The sequence below is a fragment of the Rhinatrema bivittatum genome, unplaced genomic scaffold (genome assembly GCF_901001135.1).
Source record: "Rhinatrema bivittatum unplaced genomic scaffold, aRhiBiv1.1, whole genome shotgun sequence".
NCBI classification, from domain to species: Eukaryota; Metazoa; Chordata; class Amphibia; order Gymnophiona; family Rhinatrematidae; genus Rhinatrema; species Rhinatrema bivittatum.
The window spans coordinates 64,801-76,485 of NW_021820953.1; the positions used below are offsets into that span (position 1 = coordinate 64,801).

The 11,685-nt window shown below is 48.7% G+C and overlaps 1 protein-coding gene across 5 annotated transcripts in view; it reads left to right on the top strand.

Moving 5' to 3' along the window:
• Positions 1-10,933, top strand: part of LOC115082325 (interleukin-6 receptor subunit beta-like) — a 69,026-nt gene extending 58,093 nt beyond the window's left edge. For 4 of the 5 annotated variants that reach the window (XM_029586558.1, XM_029586562.1, XM_029586560.1 and 1 more), the window contains 2 exons: positions 193-274; positions 9,851-10,933. In XM_029586558.1, coding sequence (XP_029442418.1) covers positions 193-274; positions 9,851-10,375 — 607 coding nt within the window. In that variant the 3' untranslated portion in view covers positions 10,376-10,933. The remainder of the gene's footprint in view (positions 1-192; positions 275-9,850) is intronic. The other variant, XM_029586559.1, reaches the window with a different exon arrangement.
• Positions 10,934-11,685: the final 752 nt, after the last annotated feature.

Below are 11,685 nucleotides of genomic sequence, written 5' to 3' on the forward strand. Positions count from 1 at the left end.
TTCTGTCTGCTGCCAAATGCAGTGACCATACTGGGATTTCCAACCACATTAAGTACTCGGGTACGCCACATGGCCAAGATTGGCTTGGATTAGGTCCAAAGGGATCTAAATGGTATCAATGGATAAACCTCAGACCCTAAGAGTCTGACTCTTGCAACTATATAACATGGCCATTTCCGGTCTTCCTCACAGAATAAAAGCACTCCTGTGGCCACAAGTCCCTGATCCCACTAACACTAACCTGGGCAGCTGGAAGCCAAGGAGAATTTGGATGGTTAGTACAATATTTCTTATATCATATCTCTATGGAATGTATTCATGTGATACTGTGTAATAAGGCTTTCCACTGCTAACATTTTTGTAAACCTGTGGGTCATGCTTCAAATCCCAGCATGGCTGATTCAACCTTGTGAGCTAAATAAAATGAGAAAAAAGTGTGTCATTGCTCATCCTGCCTAAACTGAAGCTCTCTGGGTACACACTAGTGATTCTAGCACCTAAGGGGTTTCTAAATCGTCACACAGTCTTCAGATCTACAATGAATTTATCCTTCTCTTTGCCCAGACGCATGGGTTGTGCTCCCCAGCCAGCAGGTGGAGACAGAGAGCAACAGGTGTCCTGACATCATCTCTTATTGGGCCCTGCGCTGCACTCAGCCTGCCAGTATTCTCTGTGTCCACCAGATGGTAGGCAAGCATCCCATGCTCTGACCTTTAGGCCAGGTGAAGAAGAAGCTGGTGAGTTTGGCTGCTCCTGAGGTGATTGGGCTTAAGACTTTCTCTCCTGGTTGAGCCGCTCCTGGCACGATAGTCGCTGGACTTGCTCTCCCCAGTTGAGCTTAGTTTTTTGGCCAGGGGCCTTTGTTGTGGAACAGGGCTCTTTCCAACATGCTGTAAAACCTTCCTCCTCCCCCTCTCCACCTTTTTTCTTTTCTTCGCTGACCTCTCTCTCTCTCTCTCTTTCTCTCCAATTTTCCTCTGATTATCTAAAAAAAAAAAAATAACCCCAAAATGTGGGTTTTCCTTTCTTGTCAGTTGTTCTGCCTTCTGTCCTGGCCACATGGATAAAATTAAAACAAACAAACAAAAAAAAAAATACAAAGGCCGATTTTAGTTGGTGAAAACAGAGATCTGCAGAGAGAACTTTTGGCTCTGAAGCAGGAGAGCAGATATTGTTTTCTTTATTTATTTGGCGAGTCAGTGTTGGCAGAAGGTGTTTAAGGGAATGGCTGCTCCTTCGGAGCACGGGAAGGGAGCCTCATGTGTAGCGTGTTTAGGACACGGCGGTCCTTAGCAGGAGGAGGCACTTTATGCCGGCATTGTGAAGAGAGAGAGAAAGAGAAGCGAGACTGCTTGGCTTTTGGGGGGGGGGAGGGGAGGTTGACCCCACACTGGCAGGGCCAGCTGATCAGTTAATGCCCGCCAGTGGGCTTGCTGTGCAGTAGGGATGGCAGCCATACTGGATCTCCCTCATTTCCCGCAGCGTCAGAACCAGGCAAGAGCCCCTCTGGGATATTCTGTACTGCAGCTTTTAAGGCAGCAGGATCTTTTGCAGTGATGTTAGAGCCAATGTATGCACCCTTGTGGGCTGCATTTTCCACTGAATTTTAAGTGCCTACATTACGTTTTCTGATTAGGGCAGATTTCAGCCTCAGTCAGGTTTTTCTTCAAATCCTGGGCATGAGAAGCCAAAAAAAAAAAAAGCAGCCAAGATGATTTGTTAGAGGGAAAGTTCTCTGGATCACAGGCTTCCTTAGGAATACTCAAGAAAGCAAAGGACTATGGTAATGATGAAGAGCTGGAAGAGGGGCAGTATTCCCCCAGGGAGGAAGACGACTCTCCGTTGATTCTTATAGATTTTGAACAGCGCAGAGAAAAAAGGGGGAGGATGAAACCAATTCAGTAGAAGGCCCTATAATGGAAGGATCGTGAAAACCTTCCAAGTCCTTCCCTCTGCCCAGATCCTGAAAAGAGTTGATCCCTGGGGAGTGGGATTCTCCAGAAGCCAGTTTAAATGTCAGAAAGGCTAGGACTAAGCTTTGTCCCGAATACGCAAGGAAGAAAGGAGTCAAAAGTTCCTAAGGTGGATGAGCTCCTTTGTGTGGTCACTAGAAGGACCACTCTTCCTATTCAGGACGGTGTGTCCCATACAGATGTGCGGTATAGAAGGATTGGATCTGCTCCTAAGCATGCATTTAAAGCCTCTAGTTTGGTTCTCCAAGCGGCTGTGTGTAGCGGCATTGTGGTTAGAGCCAGTTTACATATGTCTCAGCATATACGCAAGCCTTCCATAGAAGTTTTTGCCATACAGGAAGCAACTCAAAAGAGAGCCAGGGGCAGCCTTATTTGGTGGATGCCTCATATGATTCAATTCGTGCTACAGCTCGACATATGGCTTCTGTTGTAGTGGCAAAACCTTTGTGGTGGTTGCATAACCGGTCAGCAGACTCCATATTCAACAAGTTTCCTTTTAAGGGAAACCTTCACTTTGCTCAGGACGTAGAGAAGATTGTGAAGGCCTTGGGGGTAGGGCCCCAGACTTTCAGGAGAGGCTGATCCAGTTCTGGTTTTACCCCACTGTTTGCATGGACTTGTAGTTCTGGTATTCCTATTGATTTTCCTAGGAAAAGCAAAGCTACAAGTCCATGTAGGAGGTGGGGTAAAACCAGGACTGGATCAACCTGTTCTGAAAGTCTGGAGCCAGTTGGCAACCCTACTAGGGGGAATCTAAGATGCTTGGATTACTGGAGGATAGGCTGAAAGTTTCTTCACAGTCTACTGCCTCCACAGGTTATCAGGATTCGAAATGGGGAAGATTTGGGAGAGCATCAGGTGGTCAGCGATCTAGACCCTTTAGTAGGTTTCAGTCCTTTCAGAACAATAAAAGAGGAGGTTAAGACACAGGATCAAGCAATGCTGCTGGCACTCGAAGTACACAATGAAAGTTTAGGGGCCCAGTCTTTGGTTCAGAAGATAGGAGGAAGTGAGTTCTGGGGGCAGTTAGGGAAGGCTGTACCCTGGAACTTTCCCATCCAATTTCGGACGCTTTTATGATCCTTGTCATTCCACTCGAAGAATGGAGGCCTTATGGGAAACACTCAAATGTTGCCTCCTGTTAAGGGGGCTGGTGGTTTCAGCCCTGCTTTCTCAAAGAGGCCAAGGAATTAGTTCCTGCCTGGGATTTGAATCTGGTTTTGAGGATTCTAACCAGCCAACTATTTGAACCAATAAGGAAGGCTTTGGTCAAACATCTTACTCTTAAGACAGTGTTTTTTGTGGCAATCTGTTTGGCCAGGTGTTGTTCAGACCTTCAAGCTCTCTCCTGCAGGGAACCCTTTCACAGATTTTCAGAAGAGGTGGTTTATGTTCACACAATATCTTCATTCCTTTCATGTTAATCAGGTGATGGGTCTGCCCTCCTTCCAGAAGGACTCGTTTTGTGAAGAGTTTGTTCAACTGCATCATTTGGATGTGAGAAGTGTTGAGAGATAGCTTGCATACATCCCATGCTTCTGAACTGGCTGGATAAAAAGAAAGGAGAAAAATATTCTTACCTGATAATTTCCTTTCCTTGAGTCCAGCCAGTTTAATCCAGAACCTTCTCTATATGCCAAAAATGGTCTGCTCTGTTAGTCTTTTGGGATTCTCACAGAAATATAGAGATCATTCAGGATAATGTTGATTGGACCACAGTTTAATTCCTTTCAGGTAAGACACTATGGGGTAGATTTTCAATGGGTTGCGTGCGTAAGATACACGCGCAACCCCCAAAAAACCTCCCCCTGCCTCCCCCTGTGCGGGCTGAGCCTATCTTGCATAGGCTCGGCGGCGCACGCAAGCCCCGGGACGCGCGTATGTCCCGGGGCTTGCAAAAAGGGGCGGGGTGTGGGTGGTCTGGGGGCGGGGTGGGATGTGGCCTGAGCCTCCAGGCACAGCGGCCATTTGCTGCTGTGCCCGGGATCGCGGGCCTGCCGTTGGCCAGCGAGCGTAACTTCTTCAACAAAGGTAAGCGGGGGGTTCTAGGTAGGGCTGAGGGGCGGGTTAGGTAGGGGAAGGGAGGGGAAGGTGTGGGGGGGGGGGGCGGAAGGAAAGTTCCCTCCAGGGCAGCCTCGGAGGGAATGGAGGCAGGCTGCGCGGCTCGGCGCGCACAAGTTGCACAATTGTGCACCCCCTTGTATGCGCCGACCCTGGATTTTATAACATGCGCGCGGCTGCGCGCGCATGTTATAAAATCATGCGTAGATTTGTTTGCGCCGGGTTGCGCAAACAAATCTGCGCCCGCGCGCAGGTTTTAAAATCTGCCCCTATTATTTTTTCCCTCGAAATGTTTGAAGGTTATGGTCTTATAAATTGTTATATAGCTGTTCCATGGAAGGCCTTTGTTTCTAAAGATAGGGAAGTTATCTATGTTTTATCTTAGCTTATTACTTATAATACTGGTAGGCTGATTGCAACACTAGATCCTATAAGGTGTGAGGTCAGCAAACCTGTTGTTCTCTATCTCCATTTGCTGGCTGGAGAGCATAACCCATGCAGCTGGACTGGTTTGGCTGGACCCATGAAAAGGAAATTATCAGGTAAGAATAAAATTCACTATACACAGACGATCTGTTGCCCTAAAAAAAAAATATGCACAAAGCGGTGAAGCAGATTATATTTCATACAAAGTGAGAACACTTTTAGTTTGCTCTGAGGAGACTTAAAATCTGTGAGCATTAACTTCCCTTCACACCAAAACCAGGACTCCCTCACTGTTCAGTAACTGTGGTGTTAACTGGGCAATGTGTCACTGTCGGTCTGATTTTGTAATCAAGCACATCATGGCCACTTCTGAACCAGTGAGCCACCTGGAATATTATGGGGATGCTTTTCCATTTGAGTCAAAAGTGAACCAGCATGGAGTTATGGAGCACTGTGCTGCTAAATGGGATGTCCTGGGGGCAATTTTCAGACTGTCTACTTTGGGACAAAGTCCATGGGTATGTTTTACCCACAGACTTAGCTCCAAACTACAAAGAAAAATTACAGTGTACTTTCTCTTTGAAGCTTGCTACAGACACAAAGTACATGTGAACTTGTGCACCTACCTTTTTATACAGGTTGACTTTCTAAGGAAAGTAATGCACACAGACTTGAAAATATGATCTAGACATTGTATTTTCCAGATTGCACTCAAAGCACCCCAGGAGCACTGCCCCTAGCTGTGGAACAGCATGAATATTTTTAGCTGTTATCGAGGGAGGGTGAGTTTCAGACAGCCAATCCACCTGCGTAAAAGGCTGTGAAATTGTTCCTTCCCAGCTTCCTGCCATTTTTACAAGACAAGGGGGGAAAGCCAGTATCTCTTAGCAAAAGCTTAATGCAGAATAAAGTTAAATATTATATCCCAAAACTCAAAACCAAAAATGAGTTGCACGTTCCAGTCTGAAGTACTTACTGGATGCCCGTATTTAGGGTATTCATAGACATAAAGTATGAGATGGGTAGAGTCGATGGGCAGTAAGGGCTGGCACTGCCCCCAAGAGTTAGATGTCTTTCACCCTAGAACTGGATTCATGTGTTCTTCTATACAATGTTTCAAAAGCCAAGAAAGTCCAACGCTCCCTGTACGTACCAGGATCAGTCCAGACCGTGGGTTGTCACCCCCTTCCAGCAGATGGAGTCAGAGCAATAAGCTAATACGGCGGTCCCTTATTAGCTGGTGCGCCCTCTATATCCCCTCTGTATTCCTCTGACTCCAGCAGATGCGGGTTGCACCTACGGTTTCCCCACTAACCTTAGAAAGGATAATTCTTTTACAGTTATTTCTTTATCCTTTCTCTTTACTTGGATGGATCTTTAAAAAAAAAAAAAGAAGTTAAGAAGTTGAGAAATTTTAGAGACTCCAGTTCAGTTAATTCAGGCTGAACTTGCAGGCAGGGCTCCTGTCAGGGACATTCCTGTCAATCTGTCTCTTTATTCTCCTTTCTATATTTTGGGGTAAGTTGTGATTTTGTGTTTCAGCACTGCCCTTTTTTGATGCCTGGGGTGTAAGCTGGTGGTCCAGCCTCTCCCCCATTTTTGTGACCCGCTGCCCTGAGATGTCGCTTTCCTCAGGAGCAGCTTTAATAGTCAGAGACGCGACATCCCTCTGATTGAGAAAAAAAAAAATTCATTTACTCGGTCAGGTTCGCGTGTGGAGAGTCGGGACTCTCCACACGCGGAGCATTGCACAGAGCGCGGCATGGAGGTAAGTTAGAATTCAAAAAATAAACCTCCGGAGGTTGCCGGCAGCAGACAATTAACAAATCAACGCTGCTTCTAGCCCTTGTGACCCAACAGTGCAGGCACGAACCTGACTGAGTAAATTAATTTTTTTTTTTCAATCAGAGGGATGTCGCGTCTCTGACTATTAAAGGACTTTGTGCAGGGTGCCTCCCTGGCAGGAAAGGGCACCTGGAGGCTGGATGGAAGCTCCGATTCGTGCACGCAAAGGCGCGCCTGGTTGTGAAGGGGTCGGCCCCGTTCCCGTCCGATGCAGGAACGGTGACCATTTTGGTTTCTCAGGCTCATGCTCTCACGCAGTTCAGCGCTGATTCTGACCGCGGCCAGGCTCCCTCGCCTCCGGTTCTTACCCCAGCTACCCTGCTGAATGCAGACCCACCGCGGGGGGATCCTCCTGCCCTTCCTCCCCCCCCCCCCCCCCCGGGCCGTTTTCAACTGAATTTATATTCTGGCTCGGCTGAGCCAACAGCAACAGCAGCAGCAGCAGGATCCTATTCTCGTCCCTCCTCCACCGAAGGTCATCTGGTTAGATGAATCCCAGGGTGCAGCAGGGATTCCCCAGGGTTTGAGATTTCCTCGAGATGGGACCTTGCCAGATGTTTCCTCAGGTTCTCGAGTGAGGGTGGTTTCCCAGCCTGCCCTTCCTGACCCTAATCCTTCCCAGGATCCCTTATGTGACCCCAACCTGGATGACCCTTCTCCCCTGTCTCAGGTAGAAAGTGACGATCCCTGGGTCCTACGGCTTTTTCAGAAGGTCGAGTTGGACCCTCTCATTTCGCATGTCCTGGACGAATTGGATATCGAGCCTCCCAAGGAGTCTCCAGGACCCAGTGCTACAACTAAAAAGGGGGATCTGGTTCTTGCAGGTCTCCGCCCACCAGCGAAGACATTTCCTTTCCATCCCATGCTCCTCCAACTATTGTCCAGAAAGTGGGAGACTCCAGAGGTGTCCCTGAGGGTAGGCAGGGCCATGGACAAGCTGTACCCACTTCCGGAGGAGTACTTGGAACTCCTCAAGGTACCTAAGGTGGATGCCTCGATGTTGGCGGTCACGAAGAGGACTGCCATTCCGGTTAAAGGAGGAGCCGCCCTGCGCGACTTGCAAGACCGCAAACTCGAGGTCTATTTGAAAAGGGTCTTTGAGGTGTCCACCTTGGGAGTTCGGGCGGCAGTATGTAGTTCCCTAATGCAAAGAGCAGGACTCCAGTGGGTCCAACAACTGCTTAGTACCCAGGATCTTCCCCTGGAAGAGGCACAGCAGACGGAGCGCCTGGAGGCGGTCATTGCATATGGGGCGGACGTCTTATATGATCTTCTCCAGGTGCTGGCTCGGTCCATGGTGTCAGTGGTCTCGGCGAGGCGTCTCCTCTGGCTCTGAAGCTGGTCGGCGGATTCTTCCTCCAAAGCTCAGCTGGGCTCTCTTCCCTTTAAAGGAAAATTACTGTTTGGAGACAAGTTGGACCAGCTCATTAAATCGCTGGGAGAAAATAAGGTACATAAGCTGCTGGAAGATTGCCCTCGAACTCCGAGAGTCTTCAGCTCCACACGAAGCCATTTCAGAGGACAACTGAGTTTTCGACAGTCTAGACCACTTTCTCACAAGCCACCTTCTTCAAGGTTGCAGTCCTGGTCGCATTCCTTTCGAGGACGACAGCCCGCTCGAGATACCCTTGCCCAAGGGCATCGGCTAAATCCTCCCAATGAAGTACTGCCGGTCCACTCTTCGTTCCCCAAAATAGGAGGACGCCTGTCCCTTTTTTATGAGGATTGGGCCAAAATTACCTCAGACCACTGGGTCTTGAATATTCTACAACATGGTTATGCTTTAGAATTTGCTCGAGCCCTTCGCGACAGGTTTGTCTTCTCCCCATGCAGCCCAACCAGGAAGCAGGATGCTGTTCACCAGACCCTCGATCGGCTCCTGGCCCTAGGAGCAATTTTTCCAGTGCTTCTCGTGGAGCATGGGCCCGGCCACTATTCTGTCTACTTTATGGTGCCCAAAAAGGAAGGCTCCTTCCATCCAATCCTGGACCTCAAGATGATCAACAAAGCCCTCTGTATTCCTCACTTCAGGATGGAGAATCTGCGCTTGGTTATAGCAGCGGTGCGCCAAGGAGAGTTTCTCGCCTCCTTGGATTTGACGGAAGCTTATCCTCACATTCCTATCCTGAAGGAGCATCAGCGGTTTCTGCAGTTCAAGATCTTGGGCCAGCACTTCCAATTCCAGGTCCTGCCTTTCGGCCTTGCGACCGTGCCTCGCACCTTCATCAAGGACATGGTGGTGGTGGCGGAGGTGCTGTGGAAGAAAGGAATCTTGGTTCACCCCTATCTGGACGACTGGCTCATATGACAGTCCTGTGCCAGAGGGCGATCGACAGGATGTTGCACCTCCTTCAGTCGCTAGGCTGGGTGATCAATTTTGCCAAGAGCAGGTTGACTCCGTCGCAGTCTCTCGATTTTTTGGGGGCACACTTCAACACCGAGGTGAGCAAGGTCTATCTTTGTGTGGAGCGAGCTCACTCTCTTCTGTCGCAGGTACAGTGCTTTCGGGACCTTCCACTACCCTCGGCCTGGGACTACTTGCAAGTCCTGGGAACCATGGCCTCCACTATAGATGTGGTACCATGGGCTTTTGCTCAAATGAGACCTTTACAAAGAGCCTTGCTTTCCCAGTGGAAGCTGATATACCAAGAATTTCAGACTCCCCTGCCGATACCATCCTTAGTCAGAGCCAGCCTATCATGGTGGCTCAATCTGGATCATTTACTGCGGGGAGTGGAGTTGGACATCCCACAATGAGGGGTCATCACCACAGACTCCAGCCTCTCTGGCTGGGGAGTGGTGTGTGGAAGGCAGTCGGTGCAGGGACAATGGACTCTGGAGCAAGCAGCTTATTTGGTTATTCAGGTTTTTGATTGTTTGATTGGCTTGTTCCATCCACAGTTCAAGTTGTTTGACAGATCCATTCAAGTTGTTTTTCTTAGAAATGTGCTTTCGTCCTGGTTGAGGGGACCCGAAACCCGACCCGACACAGAAAAACAAAGCTCATCTCTAGGTTTTTCTTTCTTGCTTGGATATTCTTAATACTGAGGGGATATAGAGGGCGCATCAGCTAATAAGGAACCGCCTTCTCAGTTTTTGCTCTGACTCCATCTGCTGGAAGGGGGAGACAACCCACGGTCTGGACTGATCCATGGTACTACAGGAACGAAAATTAGCAGGTAAGGTATAATTTTCTTTTAAAGGTGCAGGCCCGAGGTGCATGATCCCAATCCTCCAGAACCCCAGACAGTTTTACAAGATTAAGCTAGCTAGTAGTACAGCATTAACCTAGTTCCCAGCTCGAAATTGTGTTGATATCCCAATGATATTCATTGGGGATATCCTGAAAAGCAGACTAGTCTGTTGCCCTTAAGGACTAGGGTTGTGTCCCTCTGGTGTCACATAATAAGTGGACATTCTGCAGCCCTATTTTTCTGCAACACTGGAAGGGTTTTGATTAACGCAAACAGCTTCTCTTTTTCAGGGAAAGTGCTGCCGCTGTCCAAGTGTTGTATCTTGAGTATAATATCTTTGATATTTCTCAGCAGAACATGCTGTACCCACCCATGGAGCAGACAGAGAAGCTGAGGATGTGTCTAACCTGGTTTCCGTCCAGTGGAAACCCAGAACTCAAATCTGCAACGCATGAAGAAACGAAGATGTATTTTGTGGAGAAAACCTGGCGGTCAGACACATATGAGCAAACTGCCCCAGCTGTAATTGGCTCAGATCTATCAGCACATCCAGAGTCAGGGCAGCGGGCTCAAGCACATTACCCCAACGAGGTCCAGTATTCTGCCGTGATTGTCCATGCGTATGGGCTGTCACAGCGTGATCCAGTTTCACGAGCTTCTAATTCTGCCATCTTGCACCATGAAAGCTGTGGATCTCACCCTCCCTGGCTAGAGCAGAATGCACCGTTAGAAGGTGACCTGGAGGGCCTGTGCGTGCCTTGCCTGGAACTCCCAGGTGAGGATCCAGCATCATTTTGTGAGTTTCCATTCCTGATGGCTCTCATGATGGAGGATGACACCCAGCCTGGCCAGAACCATCATCCTGTGACTCACTGAAGCATCTGAGACCTTTGAACTTTGATTCACAAACCGAACAGTCAACTGTGAAGGGGAAGAGATGGAGTGTCATTTAGAGAAGCCCGGTGAGGCCAGACTGAAAACAGAATGGGTGGCGCTCGACCTCTAACTCAGAGCCTGGGTGTGGCCACATAGGCCAGGTTCCAGCACTATGTGTGGGTGCGATAGCCTTCCTGAAATGATTAATTGCCGTTGCTGAAAGCTGGACAATAAAACTGACCCTTCTGTGCCACTCCTGAACATGAATTCTTTAGGAAGTCCTTTTCACATCGATAATGTCGAAAAGATGTGGATTACTCTCGTTTTGACTGCTCTGTCAGACTCAAAAATAATAGCACCAGATTTTCTTTTCCTGTCTGGTGATGCTGCCCAAAGTGGCAACTGACACATGTGCGGTTTTCTGGGTTCACAGAGCCTTTTTTTTTTGGGACCACATCTGAATACACTGTGCCAGAGAGGCTATAATTAGCATCCGATGCAAACTAGCTCTCTGTTTTATTTTCTGAATTTGTAGTGTAGGTCTGTCTCAGTTAAAAATAAATGAGTTTTGTTATTTTTAACTTGTGATAAATGTTCTCAGAAAGCAAATCGTTCTGCGTGGAAGTTTTAACCCATCTGTTTGTCCTACCGCACGCCAACACTCACCCAGCTGAACTTTGCAGTGATGCGGGATTAGGTGAGGGGAAGCTCGCCTTGCCACTGCCTGCGCTGGGTGTCGCTTGCTCTGCTGCTGCCTAGGCTAAACCTGTTCTGTGGCGGGTCAGTGCGCACATGGGGGAGGTGAGGGGGAGCTCGCACGGCTGCCGCTGCTGCTGCCCTTGCTGTACCCGTTCTGTGGTACGGCAGTGTGTGTCTGTGAGTAGCCTTGTGCTGTAGTTGCCCTTGTGCCGCATCGCTTCTACGCATAAAGACAGAAGTCGAATGTTATCAGTCCAGCACCTTCAGTTAACCCTACCTCTTGTGTAGCAAAAAGCAACAGCTAGCTAATGGATTCCAGCTTGTGGATGAATCGTGGCAACCTAGGTGTGCCCTTGCGCTCTGTGTAGGTCACTTTCAGAAGCAGCTGCAGGTCCTTTTTATTCTGGACATCGCTAGCAGCACAGATATTCTTTATAGTACAAAGGATGAAGTAAACTCTGAACCAGCGGCAGCCTCCTGCAGCGGCTTACCTGAGGTTGTGCTTCAGGAACGGGGGGGGGGGGGGGGCGCAAAGAACAGCAGCCAGGCTACCGAGGGTCGGTGGTGGGCAGGCTAAAAGAAGCAGGATCTCAACCTAACGAGTTATAGAA